General features: G+C 41.3%; 1 protein-coding gene across 6 annotated transcripts in view; it reads right to left on the bottom strand.

The window, feature by feature from the left end:
* PDE4A (phosphodiesterase 4A) overlaps positions 1–26,107 on the bottom strand; it is a 662,166-nt gene that overhangs the window by 5,344 nt on the left and 630,715 nt on the right. For all 6 annotated transcript variants that reach the window (XM_063449472.1, XM_063449471.1, XM_063449473.1 and 3 more), the window contains 7 exons: positions 17,728–17,906; positions 16,363–16,461; positions 11,660–11,824; positions 9,680–9,779; positions 4,908–5,062; positions 2,935–3,057; positions 893–1,075 (listed from right to left, as the gene is read on the bottom strand). In XM_063449472.1, coding sequence (XP_063305542.1) covers positions 893–1,075; positions 2,935–3,057; positions 4,908–5,062; positions 9,680–9,779; positions 11,660–11,824; positions 16,363–16,461; positions 17,728–17,906 — 1,004 coding nt within the window. The remainder of the gene's footprint in view (positions 1–892; positions 1,076–2,934; positions 3,058–4,907; positions 5,063–9,679; positions 9,780–11,659; positions 11,825–16,362; positions 16,462–17,727; positions 17,907–26,107) is intronic.

Genomic DNA, 26,107 nt, shown 5'->3' with positions numbered 1-26,107 from the left:
ACATGGAACCACTTGCTTTCCCTCTCTCTATTCTGTGTCTATTTTATTTTGACTCGTATGTAATACAGTATGATAAATACTGGGGAGGGAATCTAGGGTACAATATCCCAGTTCCAAGCATTCAACACTGACCCGACACTACAGTAATTGCCTGGCTCGACCAATCTAAGACCTGATATGTCAGAGGCGATCAAACAAGAACATTCTAGGGACTGATACATATACTGAGAGATAGACAAAACATTTTGACAATCAATGTTTCAGAGGTGACCTAGTGAAAATGCTTGATAAGTCACAGATGACATCACAGCTACAAATCTACAGGTTAACACACCACATTGATTTAGCTAGAAAGTTCGAAATTATTATATTTGAGATGTCACGGAATCTAGACATTACATTATTTAAATACCATATATTATTATTACCTAGATGTAATTATATAGAACCAGTAGATTCTGCTGTACTAAACAGAAATGCAATTCCCAACTCAGTCCTCACGGCACACCGGTGGTCCAGGTTTTATCAGTCTACCGACAGAAGCAGAATTGGAAAATCCCTGACTTGTAATGTAGGTGGGCCTTGAGGATTGGTTTGGGAACAAATGGAAGAGAACATTCTAATACAGAGGCAGGCAACCTTTGACACTCCAGATGTTGTGAACTACATTTCCCACAATGCTGCTACAGCAATGATGCTGGCAAACCATCAGGGGAGAGTAGTCTACAACATCTGGAGTGCCAAAGGCTGCATTTCCCTGATCTAATAGCATATACCATGATGCTGACATAATTAAAACATTCTCAAGGTTTTGAGTTTTTTTTTCTTTTCTTTGACCTCTAGTACAGAACAATCACATATTAACTGGTCACTCCCATAGATGGCTGCATACCTGTGATTTTTCCACGGAGGCTGTGTGCTTGTCACACATAGGACTTATTTCCATCCCTCTCTCCCTCTCCTTATCCCCCTGTCTAAAGAACTCCTCCAGAATGCGATCAGTCCACTGGCGATACAGATCCAGGGGCTTAGTTGGGTTGCTCAGGTCAGCACAGTGTACCATGTTGCGGAGGACCTGTAATAGAAAAAAAAAAAAAGAATGTATAATGAGTTCACCACCGGCCATCCTCGACATACCTCCATGTTCTCCTTTGTCCCATTTCCAATAAACAACATTGTACATTTCTGTGAATATTCAATCTACGGAACTTCCAGTAAATCAAATTAATATTCTCTTTGCTGTTGTGTAAATCAGAGCACATAAAGAACTATACTATTGCGGATTCTTTAGTTCTGATCTGCTGTTGTGCATTAATCCTTTGCTGGAAATGAACATCACACTTCTCAAACAATGTTAACAAAGACATCTTAGCATATTTCTACAGATGGGAGTATTTGGGCGCCACACCAGATAGCTCTGAACTAAATGTCCCTTGTTGCTCAGCAACTCCTAAGGTATCATGGGGAACGAAGTTCGAAATTATCTGTGATGCCAGGATTAACCATCACTGGTACGGGTTAACACTGTGGTAAGCATGACAAATATAAGAATAAAGTATTACCAATATGTTAATCACAATACAAGATAGGAATAAACTAACATCGCTGGATCTCTAGAACAAATGCAAACTATCGGTAATTGTACTGGATATGGAGTACAGATAAAAGGATCTTGGATATAGCCCAATGGCCTTCCAGACAAAACTACAAAACCCATAATGTCCTGCTAGCACTGGAAATAACACACATGCATTTGGCTGATTGTGGGAGATGCAGTCCATCATTAACTAGATGGCCACTGGTATTTCTTGACCCAAGAAGAAAAGAATCTTAATATGCATAACCAAAGCGAATTCCATTTTCTCCATGCTACAGATACAAAATGGCTGCTGTCCTGCTCCTAAATTACCCAGATTGATTGTGATGGTAGATAAGAGCCAAGTGATCCATAATAATGATTCTACTCATCACATCCTCAGCATAATCTCTGCACATCCCGAGGATTCCAGAATTCCTTCACTCCCCAACATTCCATTACAACATAAAGCTTTTATGTGTCTTAACAGCACAGAAGTTCACTTACAGAATTATTAACCTATTTGCAGGCGATGTAATAACTGGTTATGCATATTAACCAGATCCATATTTTAAATAAATACATATTCACATACATAACTATTAAATAAGACTTTACTTGGGAAAAATGCACACAATATAAACCATACAAATATTTGCAAAAAAAACCCCAAACAAAAACAAGGAAATGCAGAACAGAAGCCAGAACCTCTCCCTCTCTTTCCCCACTCTGTTTGCTTAGAGGTAGGGAGAGGAGTTTTGCCAACTGCCCTCTGATTCACGCCTTCATAGCCTAGAGATTTAAAGGTAATGTGGATATAGACTGGAAAAACAGAAAATAAAGGTTTCACTTAAAAGTCTTTAAAAATTACTAATGCCGAAAGCGTTTGAAAAACTGTAATAAACCCTGAAGCATATATAAAATAAAGTTGCACAGTAGTCGAATAGATGGGGGATTTAGTCTTGTGTTCTCGCTAAATCTATAAGGCTGGGAATTAAAAGTAAGTCGAGAGATTGGGATTCTGATGATGTACCTGCGTGAAAGTGGTCTCAGTATTGGTTAGCCCTCCTAGTTCTATGGGGTGAGTAATATTTTCAATTGTTCAATCCTCTGACACATATAGGGTTAATAGGGTTATCAAAAATTCCACATCTCCCAGATTTTGTTTTGGAATGGGTATCTGATTGAGGAACAAGGTGTCCCCTGGCCCACTCAAATACCTGGCAGTAGTAATCATGCAACTCTACTAGTAGCACCAAGAGTACCTTGTTTTTAGCAAAAACAAATTCTGGTCAATTTAATTTAATCTATTTATCACCCTTTCAGAAGAAAAGTAGGACTTAATTATAGGCTCTTACCTGTATCCTGTCTGTATAGTTATCTAGCAGCAAAACACCAGAACTGGTCACTTTTTTGGTCTCCACCATGGTCTTCAGGTCAGCTAACAAGCTCATGTGTTTGGACATATCCGTCGCCAGGACCTGCAAGCAAAAAAAAGAAAGAAGTGGAGGAGACCTCAATAACTACATTTATTTTGATTTGTTGACATCATGAAGTTTTAATTGATCAGTGTGTGAACATCTGTCAAGACCAGTTAAGTTGTGTCTTTTTTTTCCCTATGACCATCTCTGTCGAGAGTTGCTTCCATGTATAATTGATGGCATTGGAAAGCAGCTGTGTAAACAAGCAATACCAGGTTAGTTGGCTCTCTGTCAGGCACATGTTGTACCACCCCTGTTTTCATTTTTATGGTTTTATGTGAGCTATTCATTGACTTCTATATCCTGCATTCTAGAACGTCCAGTTATGTAATAATTTGCATTATTCATAAACTAGTGTGAGGGAAACCTATTACTGAACACCAGGGCTTAAGCTGGCAGATCCCCATATTTGGCATGACCTTGAATAATTTGTTTGGCTAGGCCATGAAAGTGCTGCCTGACAGTCAGGGTTTCGCCTCACTGCCGGTGTCACTTTCTAAACCTGGCAAGGCAAAGCGTCCTCGTCTTGCTCATTATGCTGTTTGTGGATTCAGCATCATTCACTGTGTCATATGCAGTTGTTGGTGTCTTCAAACACACTGCCATGAAGGTTGATGCAGGTGGGTCCCTCTGGTAGTACTATAGTGATGTTTTCTTCTGGCCATATTCAGGATATAACCAGTATGTCACAGGAGGGCAAACCCAAATAAAGCAACTCTGGCTGCGGAGATGTTATTCAGCTTCCCCTGTGCCATTTCCTGGAGATTATACTACAAATTAATCAGTCTTGGGTTTCTGGTTTCTTGACGCCCACCTGTTTTCCTAACTACAAAACTGTGCCTCCTAGATTTACCCTTGCCTGGATCTGACCACTAGCCATGAACTTAACCACAACAAGGATGGCCCCCATACTGCCACTCAGCATTAACTATACAAGTATCCCAGTTAGGGGTATACTCACTGAAAGAGTGTGTTAGTTTCTCCATCTTGAACTCACTGCACTTAACCACTTAGACCAGCAGTACGTCAAACCCATGTTTTCCCAATATGAAATCAATGAAAGTATTATGGAAGCTCCTTATGATCCTGGCTTTGATTTGCTGAACAGATTTCAAACTAGGAGAACATAGATATAGTGCCCAAATGTCACAACCAGGAAGCACAATGCGGCTCTTCACAAGGCAACCCTATTATTTTTTTATTGCCACCGTGACTCTGAGTTCTAACCCTTGTATATGTTATATTCTTATAGTTTGCGGCTCTGTATGTTGTCCCATGCTGCCGCCATGTCAGGGATCGTTCATGCTGCCTTTGTGTGCTCTTTCTGAAAGTCCCACTGTTTCTTTCCCTCCTTACGACGCTCAGGGAAGGACCGAGGATGGATCACGAGATTAGAGAGGATGGATGTGACGGGCAAGTGAGTATTGTGGGAAAATGGTACTGAACACACTTTGTCGCGATTTGCCAAGCGTAGGAAAAATACAGAAGACAAAGTAGTCCCTAACTTTGCCTTATGTATTAAGAGAAAAAACGTTCAGCAAAGATGAACAGATTTGGAGACAGGAAGAGAAGAGGAAACAACTGGAGAAAGGTAAGTTTGGGGTGACAAAGACATTTTAAAAGTGGACTAAAGACAAGGTATCATTCAAAGAGGTATACGTTTACTCAGTGCTTTATACTCGAGGCAGAGGATCTACCTTTTGAAATTGGTTCGACTGCATTTTACAGGATAATCAATCTGATCAACAGCTACATTATTAGATGCCAATACTGAATATTCACTGTTCACAGCCTTGCTACTTATTATCAGGGGCGTATCTCACACTATATGCATACATTTATCAACGTACCATGTCAATCACCATCTTCCTCATTGTCTGCCTCTGGCGTTTGGTTAAGTTCTGGAAAATGTCGCAATTCTCCTCCTGAAGCAGCTTGAAGCCGACAGCCAGATGATGATTCTCCAGCACCGACTCGTCATTGTACATCAACGCCAGCTCCGAATCTACACGAAAACAGGATCCAAAGCATTATTATCGCTCCACTTTCCGGCACAAACAAGGAAGGCTGTCGGCTAACTTACAATGGGAGCAAACCCTCGCCTTTCTTTGCCATACGATCTAGTGATCTGATGTATTCTGTAGGCCAACAGCACAAGTATGAACACTCCTGCCACTTTGACCCACTAGGGAAGAGTTTCCCAAATGAAGGCTGCAGTGGCTTTTCTGTTTGACCCTTAGTCTATCTGATAAATTAATGAACTTCCACCAAATTGCAAAATTGTCGTAACTCTTCCACTTGCTATTAGATAGTGTACGTGTGTGATTGTGGTGATCGTGATTTTCAAACCAAACTGTGCAGGTTTGTCTTCATCTGGAAATGTACTTAAATGGGCTTTACAAATTCTGCAGCACTAGAGACCAAACAATTAAGTAACTGGGCCCTATGAATACTGAGAGGCTGGGCACTATGAATACTGGAAGGGCTGAATACTGGGGGGCTGGGCCCTAGGAATACTGGGGGGCTGGGCACTATGAATACTGTAAGGGCCCCTACGATTACTGGGGGGGTCCTATGTATACTGGCGGGAGGCCCTATGAATACTGGGGGGCTGGGTCCTATGAATACTGTGAGGGCTCTATAAATACTGTGGGGCGCTATGTATACTGGTGGGGGGCCCTATGAATACTGGGAGGGCCCTAAGAATACTGGGGGGCTGGGCCCTATGAATACTGGGGGGCGCTATGTATACTGGCGGGGGGCCCTATGAATACTGGGGGGCTGGGCCCTATGAATACTGTGAGGGCCCTATGAATACTGGGGGGCGCTATGTATACTGGTAGGGGGGCCCTATGAATACTGTGAGGGCCCTATGAATACTGGGGGATGCTATGTATACTGGCGGGGGACCCTATGAATACTGGGGGGCTGGGCCCTATGAATACTGTGAGGGCCCTATGAATACTGGGGGGCACTATGTATACTGGCAGGGGGGCCCCATCAATACTAGGGGGGCTGGGCCCTATGAATACTGTTAGGGCCCTATGAATACTGGGGGACGCTATGTATACTGGCGGGGGACCCTATGAACACTGGGGGGCTGGGCCCTATGAATACTGTGAGGGCCCTATGAATACTGGGGGGCACTATGTATACTGGCGGGGGGCCCCATCAATACTAGGGGGGCTGGGCCCTATGAATACTGTTAGGGCCCTATGAATACTGGGGGGCACTATGTATACTGGCGGGGGGCCCTATGAATACTGGGGGGCTGGGCCCTATGAATACTGTGAGGGCCCTATGAATACTGGGGGGCACTATGTATACTGGCGGGGGGCCCTATGAATACTGTGAGGGCCCTATGAATACTGGGGGGCACTATGTATACTGGCGGGGGGCCCTATGAATACTGGGGGGCTGGGCCCTATGAATACTGTGAGGGCCCTATGAATACTGGGGGGCACTATGTATACTGGCAGGGGGCCCTATGAATACTGGGGGGCTGGGCCCTATGAATACTGTGAGGGCCCTATGAATACTGGGGGGCACTATGTATACTGGCGGGGGGCCCTATGAATACTGGGGGGCTGGGCCCTATGAATACTGTGAGGGCCCTATGAATACTGGGGGGCACTATGTATACTGGCAGGGGGCCCTATGAATACTGGGGGGCTGGGCCCTATGAATACTGTGAGGGCCCTATGAATACTGGGGGGCACTATGTATACTGGCGGGGGGCCCTATGAATACTGGGGGGCTGGGCCCTATGAATACTGGGGGGCACTATGAATACTGGGGGGCACTATGTATACTGGCAGGGGGCCCTATGAATACTGGGGGGCTGGGCCCTATGAATACTGTGAGGGCCCTATGAATACTGGGGGGCACTATGTATACTGGCAGGGGGCCCTATGAATACTGGGGGGCTGGGCCCTATGAATACTGTGAGGGCCCTATGAATACTGGGGGGCACTATGTATACTGGCAGGGGGCCCTATGAATACTGGGGGGCTGGGCCCTATGAATACTGTGAGGGCCCTATGAATACTGGGGGGCACTATGTATACTGGCGGGGGGCCCTATGAATACTGGGGGGCTGGGCCCTATGAATACTGGGGGGCACTATGTATACTGGCGGGGGGCCCTATGAATACTGGGGGGCTGGGCCCTATGAATACTGTGAGGGCCCTATGAATACTGGGGGTACTATGTATACTGGCGGGGGGCCCTATGAATACTGGGGGGCACTATGTATACTGGCGGGGGGCCCTATGAATACTGGGAGGGCCCTATTAATACTTTTTGCACAAGGAGCCTAAAAGTCTAAGGATGACCCTGTTCACCTATGTTCTATTTGCAGTTAATTTCACTCAGTTTCTGTATTTTTCATCTGTGTTCTAGATCATACTAAGGCCTCAATTTAATAGCTTTTCCAAACGATTCTGTACTGTTAGAAACACTTTCCAAATAATTTATCTGAAGACGTCACCGTTAACGTGTATGGAATTTTTGGTAAATGTATTCTTCGGAAACATTTTCTAACTGCATCCAATCAGTTGGAAAGTTTATTAAATCGAGGACTAACTATTATTTTTTAAAGGGAAACTGTCACTTTCCATGATTTTTAATATTATGCTTACTTATCTTTATATTTTACAAAAAAAATTAAAATAGAATTAAATGTAGAAATTCCCATGATTTATCCTGCAGCTGGGGGCTTCCATCTTTACTCCCTGTCAATCATCGTTATAAGCTCGGTCAGAAAATGGGAAGCATCCAGGGAAGGCTTTAGCAAAGTTTTCCCTGGTTTTGCCTTGTCTGAACCGGATTCCATTTGCCAAATCTTTTACCTCTCCACTACCAAGCACTTTTTGACTGAAATAATATTAGCACAACATTTATTTGAAGCAAGGGATGCATAGCTCGCATAAAAATATATCATAGCGTAGCAATTTTGTGAATAGCTTTGAGGACAAACTTAAAAATTAAAATAAATTCATTTGCACAATTTGTATTTTTCACTTATTCATTCATCCTTAATAAAAACATATTGGGGAAATAAAAAGCTTTTACAGTATACGGTGTGCTTTATCTAATCTTAATATGAAATGTTCTCATACAGTAGATGTGACAGGCCGGTAATAATAATTAGAGTATAAACGAGGCAGAATAAAATTGTATTCAGGCGAAAATGCAGTCAATGTACTAACGGTGGTCTCGATTTAAAATTGTTGGATAACTTTTCAAATGATTTAATATTTTTGGATAAAACCTCTAAAATGACTTTTTCGAAAATATTAAAGTTTTAAAAACATACGTATATCAAAATATTACACAATTAAAATGCTTTTCATAATTTTGAATAATACATCAAAAAGTATAAAATAATTTGAAATTCAACAATATTAAATCGAGGCCAACAATTGATAAGGAACGAATAACAGCGACATTTCCTGTATTTATGTCGGCAACAGAGACTGGGTGGAATACCATTGAGAAATAATTTTGATGCAAAAAACACTTCTGGTTCCTTTGAAAAATGGTGGGAACTTCACCTTCTGAGATACTGAAGAGAATGTACGCATGCACAAGGCGTCTCTGTGGGAATCAGGTGTGAACTGCTTGTAAGTGCTCCTTTCCTATGTATTTCTCCAGGACACACAATGCTAAAGGCATATACCGATGTAAGGCCAGCACTCTAAGACAGTGTACATTACAGTGCTATAGAGACTCTGTGCCCCTACGTGATCATTATTATGATACTCAGCATTTTTAAGTAAGCATTTCTAATGTAAATCTGATGTACATACAATGTATGGACAAAAGTATTGGGACACAACTCTTAATTATTAAATTCATGTGTTTCAATCAGACCCATTGCCACAGGTGTATAAAATCAAGCACCAACCTGCATTTGTGAAAAAAATAATGAACAGTTTTGGTGAGGTCCTTTTCTATTCCAGTATGACTGTGTCCCAGTGCACAAAGCAAAGTCCATAAAGACATGGCTGGGTGAGTTTGGTGTGGAAGAACTTGACTGGCCAACACAGAGCCCTGACCTCAACCCCATTGGGATAAACTGGAATAGATATTGCAAGCCAGTCCTTCTCGTCCAACATCAGTGCCTGACCTCACAAACTACTTTACTGGATGACTGAGCACAAATTCCCACAGAAACACTCCAAACTCTTGTGGCAAGCCTTCCCAGAAGAGTGGAAGGTGTTGCAGTAGCAAAGGGGGGACCAACTACATATTAATGTCTACATATTTAGAATGTGATGTCAAACGTCCCTGTTAGGTTAGTGTAATGGTCAGCTGTCCCAATACATTTGTCCATATCATGTATAAATATACCATGTTGGCAATATTTCTATATTGCAAAAAAATCCTAAAAAAATCCTAGAAGTGAAATAAAAACCTCTAATATGAATATGAGTCTATTGACTTGGGAAAATGTTGGAAAAAAAAAACTCTGGGAAATTGCAACAATCTGCCTGCCAGTTTGTGTTATTACAAGACAGATGTTCTGTGTTGAAGTCCGTCCGAGCCATTTCTGTGCGGCGGATTTCCTTGTAACACAGGACATAAGCTCTTTAAATACAGAAGATGAAGATCCACTTACTTGTATTAATAAGAAACTGATTAGAAACGCCAGGATGGTCCACGTCGTGGATTGCAGCTGCAAATAATGCAGCCAAAATCTCCAGATCGGTAAACACCGCCTAGCCGAGAGAAACAAAGACAGTTGGATAGGATTGGGATCTAAAAGTTTAACAAACATGCAAATTCATGGATTCAGGGCGTGTACACATAGAATAACTCTGATAGCTCGTTTGAGCAGAGCCTTCTTCCTATCTTGTCTCTGTGATATTCTCTATGTAATTATTAGTTGTTAAATATCCCCATTTGATAATTGTAAAGCGCTGAGGAATATGTTGGCGCTATATAATTGATCATAATAATATCTGTTGAAATACTAGAACATAGATATAGACCCAGTATCAATAATCTATGTCTTAGAAAGCTGAAAATGACAAGTTGTTATATTGGATCATCACAAAAAGCTGCCAGCGGTGTACATGGGGTAACGCTATACTCAGTAGCTGTACTGGACAATTAGTTGTAGTTTTTATTTTTACTATAGTAACACATTTCCGGATTTCAAAATGCAGTAAAAAAAAAAAAAAAAAAAGCTAAGTACGTAAAAAAAATATGAAAAAAGAGTGAAAACAAATGTAGTATAGGAGGTTGTTAAAGTTGGTCACCGGTAAACTAAGGATTGTGGGAAATCAAAAGATCAGCCAGACATGAACAGATTGGCCGCCTTTGGCCATGTGATGTACCAACACTGGAACTAGTAGCATACGGAGGATTTCTTCACACAGGTAGTGGGTCACAGACAGGCATAACATGGCATTAAGTGTTTGGCTCTACTAAACAAGAAGGATAAAGGCTTTCTGGACGTTCAGCAGCTCTATCATTGTACACAGGAATGCGGTGAGGAGGATTTCAGAAGCAAGGTTTGGTGTATGGTTACCAATGACGTCAATTGTGCTAGCTATGCTTGTTTTCTTTGTACATTATTAATACTTCTGCAGGGGTTTGAAGGGTAAGGATGTAACTTCATCACCCCTTCGGAAGTGGGATTTAGAACAGTGTTTGGTCTTAAAAAATGCCTGTTTGGAAACACAGTCAATACATATCTCAATTAAAACAGCCAAGCCTTCGTCCAAAAAAATGACGCATTATTGAAATAAAATCTCCTTTAGATGCGTGGAACAATTTATATAACCCAGAATCATGATCTCTCTCTTTTCTTCAATATATCCAGGTAGAAGTTTAAAGATGGCTAGCTAGTAATTACTTTCTGTATGAAAAGCTAGGGATGGGTTACAAGGACTAACTTGACCTCTAGGTCCTGTTATGGGCAGAATATTATAATAAGGACTGAAACACACAGCCGTATAAGATTGCAGGACAAAATGTGGTGAAAGTCAGCCAGTGTTATGTAGGGGTTTAATATCTAATAATGCATGCCTATTACTCACTGTATGAATGGTAAAGGAGCGGGCAAATACTATATTAACCCCTTCCATGCAGAATAATATCAGATAATGGGTTCATAATCAGTTAACTCTTACAGGTCTGTTGCAAAAAACGGTACCCATATAGGTATTGATAGGACCGTGGAATCTTTAAATGTGTTGTACAGGAATTGAATTTCCATCTTGGCATCATGTTTTAGGACAGGACTCTATGGGGATGCTGACTATCAGAAATGTAAGGATGCCCCATGGGGCAGTAAATATTACCCATAGAGGAACGTATATCCTGTTGTCCATGGCTCTGGAATTATATTACATCCACCCCCAGACACTCCTATTTGACTTCTAATCTTGACTACAATTAGCAGGTGAAACTCAGCGAATGGACACAAACTGTATCTGATCGTGATTTAGAACTATCAGTTTGAGTGTTCCGATTCTGAAATCCATACAATGTTCTTAGAATACATTCCTAGAATACATTTCTGGGTGCGATCAAGATATTGTAAGGTTGTGCTGTGGAAAGCCCCATTCCTTATCTTACAAATGTCACTTACATCTAATGCCGGCGTGGAGAGAAGGACGTGTGTGGACTGCATGACGTCTGCAGCATGTAAGCTATTGTGGTATGCTACATCCGCATGGTAGTGGTCTTCCAAGGTCATTATGTAAGTGATTAAGGTGTCCACGGGTATATTGAAGGTTTTCAGCAATTCCCGTTCCTGTTCAAATACAAAACAGATATAGAACTAAAAATCCTGGAGGTCAAATGCTTTAAAAAAAAAAAAAAAATACGTGACCAAGCCACCTCACTAGCAATCTCTATTTATCTTTCATTCTCTCACTCTCTCATCCCTCTTTCATTTTTTCACTATCTATTTCTATTGTTCTCTACCTCTTGGTAAAAACTACATTTCACCAGTTCACAATACTTACCTACAGATGTAATACACACTTATGGTGAAAACCAGGCAGTCAGATAAAATCAGAGTGTGCAAAAACATTCCTTTTAAAAATATGGTGTTACATAACTAGTAATATACACTGATCAGCCCCAACATTAGAACCACCAGCCTAATATCGTGCAGGCTCCCCTCATGCTGCCAAAACAGCTCTGATGCGTCGAGGCATGGACACCACAAGACCTCTGAATGTGTCCTGTGGTATCTGGCACCAAGACATTAGCAGCAGATCCTTTTAGTCCTTTAGGTTGCAATTTAGGTACTGCATGCATTGGATTTATTGTTCCACCACAGAGGCTCAATCGGAGATCTGGGGAATTCGGAGGCCAAAGTAACACCTGGAACTGTTTGTCATGTTCCTCAAACTATTCTTGAGCATTTTTTGCACTATGCATTATCCTGTCAAAAGAGACCACTGCCATCATCATGAAGGAGTGTATGTGGTCTGCAACAATCTCTAGGTAGATGGTACGAGTCAAAGTAGCATCCACATGAATGCCAGGCCCCAAGGTTTCCCAGCAGAAAATTGCCCAGAGCATAACTATATCTGCAGCCATCTCTTCCCCAGGTTCCCCGCACACGTAACCGCCCATTCACCTGATCTAAAAGAAAACGTGAGTCGTCAGACCAGGCAACCTTTTTCCATTGCTTCATGGTCCAGTTCTGACGCTCAAGTCCCCATGAAGGCAATTTTGAAGGAGATTTTGGTGGTGGACAGGGGTCATCATGGGCACTCTGGCATTAATGAGCCTTGGACCTTGAAGCAGACCGATTGTCTAAGTGCTACCGGGAACACCCCACAAGACTTGCCATTTTGGAGGTGCTCTGACCCTGTCATCTAGCCATCACTATTTGGCCCTTGTCAAAGTCACTCAGATCTTTAAGTTTTCCCATTTTCCCTGCTTCCAATACATGAAAAGTACTGTTCTACTTGTTGCCCAATATATCCTACACCTTGACAGGAGCCCTCGTAACAATATAATCAATGTTATTCACTTCACCAGCCAGTGATTTTAATGTTGCGGCTGATCAGTGTGTGTTTCTGCATATATACATACATTACAGAGGTTCTGATATTTTTACCTATACTACCATTATCTCTAATGAATATCTGGCTAAATCCTTTACACAGAGGCAAACTGACGACACGTCAAGCAGTGTGTCTATAGATCCCTTAGTTGGATAGACTAGATATAAGCCAGTGATCTATCTTTATAGTAATAAACCAGGGTCCTTTTCACCATTTACCTCTGTCAGCATTATTTTTATCTGTCACTTAATTGCTGTTATGTATCTTCACTGTACACCGCTACAGAATAAGTTGGTGCTATGTATGTAAATAACAGAATATATAGGAAGGTATACAGTTTGGGATGTTGCAGTGCTGCCGTGGTTCAGTAGTTGTATTGACGTTTAGTGCTGTTTAGTGTTACAGGTGATAGCCCTGTTACTATGTATCTTTGTTTACTTTATACATTATTGATCTTATGGGACGGGCGAGGAAGGAGTGAGTGATTAGAATGCACATGGTTGATGTACAAAGTGTCTAATCCTGTCTAAAAAACAGAGTTTAAAGATAAAATGTGGAGAGATCACTATACCTTACTCAGTTTCCCAATTCACAATATCCTTGTATCCTGTCCTATGGATAAGCTACATACCTTCTCTTTATTTACTCTTCTGTACCGAAACTGTGACCTACCAGCCGAGACCAGGCAGTACTTGTCACATCGGCTACTCTGCACTGAAACTGCCCTCAGTCTACAGCTCCTTCCTATGGCTGCCTTAGCATAGTAAGAGTGCGAGAGTTTACAAAATCTTTGACTTAAAATATATTTTTAACATTTAAAAAACTCTGCAAGCATTATAATTACAACAGCACATTGTAGTGGTTATGGTGCCAGGGGTATCCTGGTGCCCCCCCCAATTATAGGCAGTCAAACCGTTTAGTAACAGTTTGACTCCTTGCCTGGATACTATCTGCTCTCAGCCTATGAGCTAAATCTGCATTTAAATAGTTTATCCAAAAATGGTAAATCGTTTGAAACGCTTATCCAAAAATACTAAATTGCGGCAAATGCGTTTTATTACGTTGAAGTAAACGATGCAGAATCACTGGAGTAAGTTAACCATTTTGGTTCTGGTTTGTGATTGGACAGCAATTAGTTTAGCAAAGCGTACCCACACCAAAAGAATGCTCTCCCCAGCTGTTCCCACCTCCGAACCTCCGATCCAGTACAAGCACAATATTTAGCATACCGCAATACAAAAAGAAAGTGGCTCATCCTCAAGTCCAAAATCCTTTAAGCGATCCCTCTCTACATATCTCCAAACAGAATGCCCCGGTAATCATGATTAATTATATTTCTTATCTGTTCTGTGTTAAATTTATATATGTGTATTTTAATATTATATTGTAACCTATTGTAATAATTCAGTGTTAGTAGGACCAGGACATGCTTTAAAACGAGAGAAATCTCAATACTTAAATTATATGTAAATAAGTAAGTGAACTGTGTGGGTTTAATGCTAGATATGAATAATCTATGCTGGGTGCTAAATGGTAAAACCCTATTACCTATTTCGGAGATCCCCTTGAGAAAGGCATGAAGCCGAAATTTGGGGGCTGTATCGCCACGCTCTGGTCTGTGTAACTAAGGTAACATTTAGTTAATTATGTAAACATATTTGGTTTTGTTTACACTGATATGTCTATTGTATAACTGGTGTCATTACATGCACTTTATTTGCTATATGGTAACCATGGTAACCATGATAACAATGGTGTGCTATTATTTTCTCTCTGCTGTGATTGGACAGCCACAGAAAGGCTGGGCGGGGTTAGAAGGGGAGGGCTTGCAAAGGCAGCAGACAAGAGAACTGCAGCTTATGCAAGTTGTTCTTTCTTTTTTTTTTTAGAAATATCCCAAATGAAAAAAAATCATAATCAAATGCAGGGAACCTTGCCATGCCATCAAAAAAGCAAAACCAATAAAATTAAAAAAGGTTTCCTTTTCAAGCCATTTAAACCCTCAGTATGGCTTTGTGTTTAGTACTGTAAGCAAAAACAAAATCTCCACTAAACGATCGTGGTGGGGGTTGGATAAAGTTGAGGGTGGTTGTCCTGATCTCCCAGCAATAGAATTATGACTTTTCATGCCATCTGCTTTTTTTGTGAGTACAGAGAAACCTTAGCTGGATTATGGAAGGGTGTTGCTACTACGAACAGGGATTTATAGACACGGACACAGGATGGGGTAGAAGCTGCACAAACGGAATTGAAACAACTCTAAAATGACGGTATACATCTTATAAATGTACACATTTATATATCACAGAAAATATTTTATGATAGAATTATTCGTATAGAATAATTAGTTCCCATTCATAAAAATCTTATAAAAATTTATTTCACTTAGTTATTGTATATTAGGTTGAATAATGTGATCCACGCTGATAGTTTAAACACTTAATGTAACTATGTCAAAATATGTTATTTAGAGACCGAAGGGTCCACTTAGCTCACTTAATAAACATATATTACATTCCTCAAGTCATTACAAGCTCAAAAACAAGCTTACTTTTTTCCATTAGAAAGATGTAATGGAACGAACACTAGATATGTTTAAGTTGACTTATCAGTAAAATCCCTAATGAAAAGAGAAGTTAAAGGATAACTATAGTGCCAGGAAAACACAGTTAGCACTTTATAGTGCCCCCCCTCCGTTGCAGCCCCTCAACATGAATTACAGTACGACTTCAAATTAATTTGTATTGGTTTATTTTTTTATTAGGTTTATTAAAAGCAAACTATAAATCGCTATTCCATTCACTCAGGCAGAATTAAACGCACAGGCTTTTAATATCATACAGACCTGATGATAATTTGTTATAAAAGAGGGAGCCCAAAGAAGTTCAAAAAAGTAAAGAGGTGTAATAACAAGGGAAGAAAGGAAAGGGGAGCCTCCAAACAGCATAATGAAATAACAATGTTTACGAGGCTGGATACATACAAACGAGAGATACATTTTTTTTTTCCTCTTTTTGATGGGTTTTGATGAGTTTGAAAAGATAGTCCAGTAGCTTATATTTATGTTATCTATATACTATTTTGATTATACATTCTGAATGCGGAGTCCATAACCTGATGACAGTTCTCATTTCTCCTTGCGCAAGAACCAAGCATGGAGTTTGGCAAAGTATGGCTCGAAAACACTCAAACTGTGCAGATAGCACTGGATTAGACACTAGGCATGCACCGGCTGCGATCCGATTAAAGTAAAGGACAATATTCTCACCTGAAATATGGTGTACATTATACAGCTAAGAGGCCGGTTATTGGCGTACTCTGCCACTCGGAATATATTAAGGCCCCACTTGTTCAAACTATCCAGTTCCTGAGTAACAAGAGACAAAGAAAACAGAAATAAATGATTTAAATGGGAGACATAAGTATCTGTTAAAATAGGACGTACCATAAGCACTTTGCAGTAAATTACAAACTTATTTTAAACACAACCTGCCAAACTTTCATTACCTGGATGTCGGTAAAAACGTATTTACCGCAGTACTGTGAGAATCGTAACAATCCATCAGATTGTCTCTAAGGTATCCAAAGGTATCATTTTTTTATGCTAATAGACAGCTACTACAATAGTATCCTCAACAAAAAAAAAAAATCCAAACAGAGCCGAATACAAAAAAAATATAATACCCAGAGCCAATATGTTGTAGAATGCGAATAGTCAAAAAATTTAAGAAAACAAACAAAAGTAAACAATCCAAAAAAGCAAAAATCAACACTAGATAACAGGTCAAGGAATAATGGTTTTCTCATAGATACATGTAATAGCTAAAGGCATAGTAATACAAATAAATAATTAAAAAACTAAAAAAGAAAAAAAGCAAACAAACAAAACTAAAAGAAAAGTTATGCATATAACATTTTAAATGTCTCCTGACCACACAATTATGGAAGTGGATCGACTTTCACTATTTAAATTATTATTATTATTGGTATTTATATAGCGCCAGAGATTGAGTTTCAGAAAGCGGGAGGACATCCTATCAGAGATAGAAGAGAGGCAATTGGTATCACGTTGTAGGACAGCAGGGGAGAGGTCAGAGAGGTCAAAATACAGGTGGTAGAATTATGAATTAATGAGTTTGCCAAGAGAAGCAGTATAATGAGAGAACAAAAGGGGACCAAGAACTGAACCTTGAAGGACTCCGACTGAGACAGGACGAGGAGAAGAGGTGCTGTTGGAAAAAGAGATACTGAAGGAGTGTTGGGAGAGATAGGCGGAGTACCATGAGAGGGCTGTGTCACAGAGACCAAGAGATTGAAGAGTTAGGAGAAGGTGAGCATGATCAACGGTGTCAAAGGCAGCAGAGAGGTCAAGAAGAATTAGTATGGAGTAGTGGCCTTTGGATTAAGGTGCGATTAGGTCATTTGTAACTTTAATAAGAGCAGTCTCAATCTAAATCTCCTACACTTGTGCTGTATCCAGGCCAATACATCAGCCTCAAGTCATAGACTGTTATATCTGTCTTATATTTACATTTGTAGAATGTGAAAGTCAACTAAACTGATCTTGTCTTACTCAACAAATTTTGTTTCCTGACATCCTTGCTCATGTTACCAGTTCTTAGCATGTAATTACCTTTTCAAGATGCTCTTCTTGGTCAGTCTTCACTCCAAACCGTGGGACGGTAGAGTTGGTTAAACTGGAGCTATGCATGAGCTTCTTAACACCGCTGATTTGGCACATAGGCTCCTGTTTCTTTTTCTTCTCTCGTTCTTTCTGCGTTGGGGAAGGGATTTCAACATCGTTCTGCTTATCTGCAAGGACATAACCCAACATTACGTTATGGGCAAAAACCTGAACAACTTGTCTAAGGTGATACAAAGGTGAACAAACCGCCTGTACCCAATCTGGTTTCTTCATTCACCACCTTTGCTTTAGGGATGATAGTTCCATTTTCCAACACCGATAAATGAAGTGTTAGAAAGCCTGTGCTCATGGACAGGGTAAAATGACCATCACGAAGCTCCATCGCGCAGTACCATGCCAAGCTCCTGGATAAATTAAGATGGGAGTGCATTTCAATGTGAATTTAAAGGGTGAGAGGTATATATTACATGGACAGCTGACTGGGCTGGCTTTCCTAATATTCATCTTACAGGAAGGGCTGTAAAAACGTCGAGTTTACTAGCTCAGTCAGCCGTGTTTACCCATGGATCGTGTAACTTAAGGGAAAAGGATTAAGGGATAGAATGAGCAGAAAGAAAGTGGACCCATCACTACAACAAACAAAGAAATCTTTGAACAGGTCAAACATTTGTTTCACTATATGTTAGGTTAACTTTTTTTTTCTTTAATATCTAGTATTTTAAGATCATTTTAATAATGTTTTTTATAATGTACACATCTGATACAACTTGGGCATCAAACCAGGAAGGAAGGCCAAGAGCATGCTACTCTTAGGTAGTCTAAGAGTAAATTAACTGTTTTACAAAAAAGATATAGGTGCACCCCAAGCATCATACTATGCTCTAACCACAGGCTGAGGGCAGAGATGGTACCCTGTTGCCCTGCACGTTATTTGTTATAATTGCAGTGCTTTGCAAATATTGGTTTAGGTGTAAGTCTGTTGCCCATCATCAAGCTTCATCACAGAAGGTAGATAAAGCTTCAAGTTCTTTACAAGCCCCTACCTATACTAACATGTTCTTTTACAGTAAGTAGTGAAACGGCATCGCAAAACTGTATATGGAAGTATCAGTTTGCTATTTGTAAATAATGCATGCATATATATGTGTCCTTAACATGGTATGGAGACATTTGTATGCCCTACTGATGATTGGAAAATATGAATTCATGTATTTACGTTGGTTGACAGTGCACTGTGTAGGCATGGTCTAATGGTCTAAGCTGTCTGTATTAGATTTACGTTACGTTACTGGTGATTGCGATACAGATAATACTAAAAGGTAAAATGAGCTAGCTGTTTTAAGAGGGAAATTTATGAAGATTAAGAAGATTATAGATTCCCGAATGTGGGCATCATGTGACAGTCTCATAATGCACATCCATTCAAAGGTCGCCCACTTGCAGGATTCTGTAATGCTGACATTATGCGATGACCTCACAATGCACATGTTTGTGATGTGGGCATCAGGTGATGACCTCACAGTGCACATCCATTCGCAGGAGCCCACTGGAAGGATTCTGTAATGCTGACATCATGTGATAACCTCACAGCCCACATCTATTCTCAGGAGCCCACTAGCTTAAATTGTTATATCATTTTGGTTCATTCAGTCAGAACCATTGTGCCTCCAACCATGCATGACCCCAAAGAAGAGAAAGAATTGATGAATTAAACTGAAGAAAAGATGTGATGAGTATGAATACAGCAAGTGAAATCCAAGCAGATAGCAGGTGCAAACAAGGAAAAGAAAGACTCAGCGATGGTCTGTCATGGAGAGAATATTTAAAATAATGGATCCAAGCACTCCAAATGGCAAATCGCAGTCACAATATACGTTAATCACGTTTCGACAACACCATGTGGTCTTTATTAAATCTGATAAAGACCACACGGCATGGTCGAAACGTTATCATGCATTTACAAGGAGTTTTGACACCCTGGGTCCATGCTTGCACCACTGGGAATGATATCTGAATTTATAGAAGGGTGCAGTCCCTATTGTGTGAATATCTAAGGAAAGAATATGTGTGACGTAACCTGTGATGGTTATTACCTGGGGAAACATTTATTTATCTGTTATTTTCCTTATGGGCATTTGTGCCAGACCCATTATAAACACTTCACCTGTTGACCTAGAATTCCTGTGCTTTCTCTATGCCAGAGCAAAGGGCAGTTTTAACACAAATAAGTAGGTGGCCCAAATCAAAACACCGGGTTTCATAATAAACACCTTTAAAACTGCTTTGACAGGCATAGCCCACTACTATGCTTTCTTTATGCACAAAAATAAAGAATAAAAAAAAAAAAAAAAAACTAAACTGCTTTGACAAGTACTTATTACTGTTAACGTGTCTTTATAAATTGGAAATAATAAAAAAAAAAGTTTTCCTGCTCCCTTTGAAGCAATCTATCTATTAAACAAAAACACACACACACAAAAAAAAAAAAAAAACAGAGAAACCCCCCTACATTTTACTGGAACTGCTTTGAAACAGATCTGCCAGAACATGTGTACGATCATTCCGATATCTACATTAGAGTTCACACCAAGTGGCATTAAAGTGGCATACTATGGAATGAGAGTCTGGTGTGGATTTCACTGATTGGAATTACACGTTCCCACAAAAGCCTTAATGTCGAATACTGGGAATAAGGCCACAGAGACCATGTCATCTTCTCCTGTGTGGAAACATGGATATTTTGGTTTGTCTCCTTAGCTCTCGTCGTATGTCGAGAAGTTGACATCCCTCTGTCTACAACTGAATATTTGTCTATCTCCTGAAACACTGCACTGTGTAAGGAGTGGAGCAGGGAAGACCATAGAGACACATTCAAAGTCCGTCTGACCCAAGGCTGAAGGATCATGTCTTAAGGTAAGGGGTGAGGATTGTTCTCTATCTTTTAAGATGATATGCAAGAAATACTGCAAGATAGAAACTTTCACATGTCTACTAGAAATACTATTATTTTACAGTTACTGTATATGCTGCATATTTATATATTTCATATTTATGGATCGATGTATCTTCCCTTATGGATAATCAATTAACAAGCTATGGCAAGCTCTCTGAATTTGGTTTCCCCAAATGTGGAGGGATCTCTTGCCAAAGATCTGGATTATTCCCTAAACGGAGAATTCAATATTAATTTAAAGTTAATTTACAATTTAAGGTCAAAATGATTGAACTTGGAAAATTCGCCCTCTCTGCTTGCAGTTCGATTACTCTGACCTTCACTTTGAAATTCCCTTTGAATTCTAGTAAATAACCCTGACCGTGTTAGGAGGAATAAAACCACCTTCATTGAGAGAAGTTAGCAATGGTACGGAAATGTCATCAAGCTCTGATAATTTATCATTTTATAATTTAGGAGAAAGAACATTGTGTAAAAAATATGTAATAGCTGAACTTTGGTTGACTTTTTTGCAACATTTTACAAATGACATACAGGGTTAGTACAAACAGCTCCCAGGTGATCTCTTCACTAAAGGGACACTATAGTCACCAAAGCTACTTTAGCTTAAGGAAGCAGTTTTGGTGTATAGGTCATGCCTCTGATGTTTCACTGCGCAATTCACTGCCATTTAGGAGTTAAATCACCTTTGTTTCGGTTTAATCCATTTATTCAAAAATATCTTCATTGATTCTTATAGCTCATTGAGTTTCCGGGCCCCGTATGACTTTGTCCTCACCAGTCCCTTTCAGTCCAAATTGTGATACATACTCACTGTCTCCCTTGTATTCGCTGCACCCCATCCTCTATCTGTAGAACTTTATTTCAGCAAATCAACAAAAGTGGCCACATTTCATGCCCCCAGGTACTTTATCAAACGTAGAAGGTTGCAATAATGGTCTACCTGCTCATTTTATTTAAATAACAGAAACTAAGTGAAACCCTAGCAGAGAGGGCTATCTGACGGGGTTCTAGTGCCATACAATGTGCACAGCCATGAAGGCCTTCGCATGCATAATACACGAGACACAGATCAAAATGTATTGACTTAATTTGTCCACGGAAGAGGAAATATAAGATAACGTAAGCATGGTCACTTTCTGTAAGCTCCAAGGAAGAACATTATTCATTTCCAAAAAATACACTACGTACATGGAAACCTCCAGTTCTCCTGAAATATGTGACAAAGAAACCAATGGCCTCTGGGCTCCAGATCATGTCTCTTTTCCCACAACCGGGGCTTTTTAAAAGAAAACTAAATATACATTAAGAGTGGTCAGACATAAATAACTCTGAAAGCATTCTGCATCATTGCCAACGTCAGAGATTTATTAACAAAAGAGGACATTACTACCTCCTCCAACTTGGAACGTGATTACGCGTGAGAAAAAAACCTTCTACCCATCTCAGCTATTAATGTGCCATAGAAATGATATGATGTAGTAGGAGGAGTTATAAACGGCTATATCTTTTAAAACGGTCTCCAGATTTCTATTTGTACAATAACATTCTGTGTCCCCCGATACCATAATTGCATTGAGTCATCACCCACTCCATACTCAACATGCAAACAGGCTGACAAGACACAACATACAGGCACATACTTTGGCTTTTACAGGAAATTACTATTGCTGAAAACTGTTATGAAATGCTATTTCTTAAGGGGGCATTCCGAGCACCATAACTACTACAGACTACAGTAGCGGTTATGATTCTATCAGTAACCTGGCACCCTTCCCTGGTAAAGGGCAAACCATTTTGCATCTTACTAGGATTGCCTTCAAAGAACTCGAAAATTGGTAAGCGTTATAGCATTTGTTTTACTTTAAAAAAAAAAAAAAAAGTGGTTGTAAATCTAAACAAAGCAAGGATCACTCTAAAGTTAGAAATAAATATATTTATTTTTAATCTTAGAACGCTGCTTTAAATGGATACTCCAGGCACCCAGACCACTTCTGCCCATTGCAGTGGTCTGGGTGCCAACTCCCACTATCCTTAACCCTGCAACTGTAATTATTGCAGTTTTCATAAACTGCAATAATTACTTTGCAGGGTTAAGTCCTCCTCTAGTGGCGGTCTATTAGACAGCCACTAGAGGGACTTCTGTGTTCTTAGAACACGAAAAGTGTGTTTTACGACGCTGGACGTCCTCACGCTATGTGAGGACCTCCGGCGTCGCTGAAATCCCCATAGGAAAGCATTGAATAATGCTTTCCTATGGGGAGGTCTAATGCGCGTGCGCGGCCATTGGCACGCATGCGCATTAGGTCTCCCCCATCGGATGACGTCGGCAGGGGAGGAGAGTAGGCAGAGCCTGGCCCAGAGCCTAGGGACATCGGCGCTGGACTCCGGTAAGTCACTGAAGAGGTTTTATCCCCTTCAGCAACTTGGGATGGGGGGTGGGAGGGAGAGGGGCACTACAGGGTCCTGCAGTGCCAGGTAAACTAATATGTTTCCCATACATATTGAGCCTTAATAACCACGGATATTTGATCGCTTTTGCTCTGCATTTCACGGTGCAAACAAAATAATGACACCATTATACACAGGGACATGCCCCACATTAGCCACTGCAGGCAGGGCCGCCATCAGAAAATTTTGGGCCCCTAACATAGCTCAAGCTCTAGGCGCCCTGGGGCCCGCCTCCAAATCCCACCCACAGGAATACACACACAGACACAAACACACGCACTGATACAGAAGGACACAGATACACACAGGGCCGGCCTTAGGGGTGTGCGAGCTGTGCGGCCGCACACGGCGCCATGGAACAGAGGGCGCCTTATGGCCGACACAGCTCGCACATGGCCGGAGTGCAGGAGAGCTAAAACAGATACTTGGGTGGAGGATTAATTATTCTCCACCCGGGTCTATTAAAAAATAAAATACAAAATCGCGGTAGAAGGGGCGGGGCTTACTGAGCGGCGGGGGCAGGGCTTATCGCGAAGCAGAGGCGGGGCTAATACCTCCCAAAGCCCCTGCTTCACAGGAAGAGGGAAGGAGTCCCTGCTTCCCCATCAGCCAACTGCATCCACTGGAAAGAGGTAAGTGTGACTGTTTGCCTGTTTGTGTGACTGTCTGTGTGTGTGTGACTGCCTGCCTGCATGTGTGACTGCCTGTGTGTGTGTGACTGCCTGTGTGTTACTGTCTGCCTGCCTGTGTGTGTGACTGTCTGCTTGCCTGTGTGTGTCTGTCTGTAACTGTCTGTCTGTCTGTGACTGCCTGCCTGTGTGTGTGACTGTCTATCTGTGTGTGTGACTGCCTGTGTGTGACTGCCTGTGTGTCAGGATTGGGACAGGGATCCAACACGCAGAGTACAAAGAGTAGAGAGATACGTATACCGGACCTTAGAATGGCCGGACTTAACGTAAGAACTACGTATAGAATGGTCAGAGACAAGCCGATGTCGAGGGAACGAGAAGACAGGTAAGCGAGAGACAAGCCGAGGTCAAAGGATAACAGAGAAGCAGGTGAGTAATAACAAAGCCGGGTCAGAACCAAAAGACAATCAGGATACAAGAGCACTGTGTGACTAGACTGGCTAGAACCACGACAGGGCAATGAGCAAATGCGGAAAGCTCCATTAAATACCCTGGCTCTAGAGAGTAATCACGCCTCCGACGAGTCCTGATTCGTGTTCCGGACTTGAGTGGCAGGTCGGACTGGATTAGCGTCATGACGTCGGCTATTGAGCGTCGCGTCATAAAAGGAAGTAGCTCCCTCGCGGCCGGCGTGTAAACGACCGAGGGAACCGCGAGGAACGGGAGAAACAGACCTTCTGGAAGGAGAAACGTCTAAGTCTCTACCCCTCTCAGAGGTAGAGACTACAGGTACCCTGACAGTACCCCCCCTCTCAGAAACGCCCACCGGGCGGAAGGAACCGGGACGAGACGGAAAGCGGGAGTGAAAAGCCCTGCGAAGACGAGGAGCATGGACATCCTCCTGAGGTACCCAAGTCCTCTCCTCAGGACCATATCCTTTCCAGTCCACCAGGTATTGAAGTACGAGAATCGACGATGGAGTTGATCTCGTACTCCTCCTGGCCCTCAACCTGAACAGAGTGAGGAGATGAGACCTTGGAGGAGAATCTGTTACAGATTAACGGTTTCAGCAATGAAACATGAAAAGAATTAGGGATACGCAAAGCAGGAGGAAGCGCTAAGCGATACGCAACTGGATTAATTCGAGTCAGAATCCTGTAGGGCCCAATGTAGCGAGGAGCGAATTTCATAGAAGGTACCTTCAAACGAATGTTTCTAGTGCTCAACCATACCCTATCCCCAGGCACAAAACTTGGAGCCGCCCTTCTGCGTTTATCAGCGTGTTTTTTGTACAGTAAGGAATTATGTAGGAGAATTTGTCGAGTCTGATCCCACAATTTCCTCAGATTGGCAACATGAACATCAACCGACGGTAACCCCTGGGAAGAGGGGACCGAAGGAAGAATGGAAGGATGAAAGCCATAATTCATGAAAAAAGGGCTAGAGTGAGTTGAATCGCAAACGAGATTATTATGTGCGAACTCTGCCCAAGGAATCAGACCAACCCAATCGTCCTGGTGTTCAGAAACAAAACAACGCAGATATTGCTCAATTTTTTGATTGGTACGTTCAGCAGCTCCGTTAGACTGAGGATGATAGGCAGAAGAAAAATTCAATTTGATGCCTAGTTGAGAACAGAATGATCTCCAGAAACGTGAAACAAATTGGGAGCCTCTATCAGAAGTAATTTCAGAAGGAATCCCATGTAAGCGAAAAATTTCTCTTGCAAATATTTCCGCCAATTCAGGAGAAGTCGGAAGTTTAAGTAAAGGTACGAAATGTGCCATCTTGGTAAACCTATCAACCACCGTGAGGATAACAGTCTGTCTTTTAGAAGCAGGCAAATCTACAATAAAGTCCATAGCCAAACAGGTCCAAGGTTTGTCTGGAATCTCCAAGGAATGTAAAAGACCATATGAGGTAGTTTGGTCTTAGTACAGACCTCACAAGCTCCGATGAAATCCTTAACATCCCTCCGTAAAGAAGGCCACCAGAAATCCTTAGAGATCAAGGAATATGTTTTGCGAATGCCCGGATGACCAGCTACCTTACTCTCGTGAAGACACTGTAAGAGCTCCAGTTGGAGTTCAGGAGGAACGAAGTGTCTTGACGCAGGAGTCTGTCTAGGTGCCAGATGCTGCAACTTCATGATCTTGGCAAGCAGCGGAGAATGGATTTTGAGAGTTGTGTTAGCGATAATATTACACTTGGGTACTATAGAAGACAAAACCGGCTCCGATACAGCAGAAGGTTCATATTGACGAGACAAGGCATCGGCTTTAGAATTCTTAGAACCAGGTCTATATGTGAGTATGTAATTGAAGTGAGTGAGAAA

Source organism: Pelobates fuscus, chromosome 3, assembly GCF_036172605.1.
Source record: "Pelobates fuscus isolate aPelFus1 chromosome 3, aPelFus1.pri, whole genome shotgun sequence".
NCBI classification, from domain to species: domain Eukaryota; kingdom Metazoa; phylum Chordata; class Amphibia; order Anura; family Pelobatidae; genus Pelobates; species Pelobates fuscus.
Note: the sequence above shows the minus strand (reverse complement) of the source record. Positions and strands in the feature narration are given on the sequence as shown.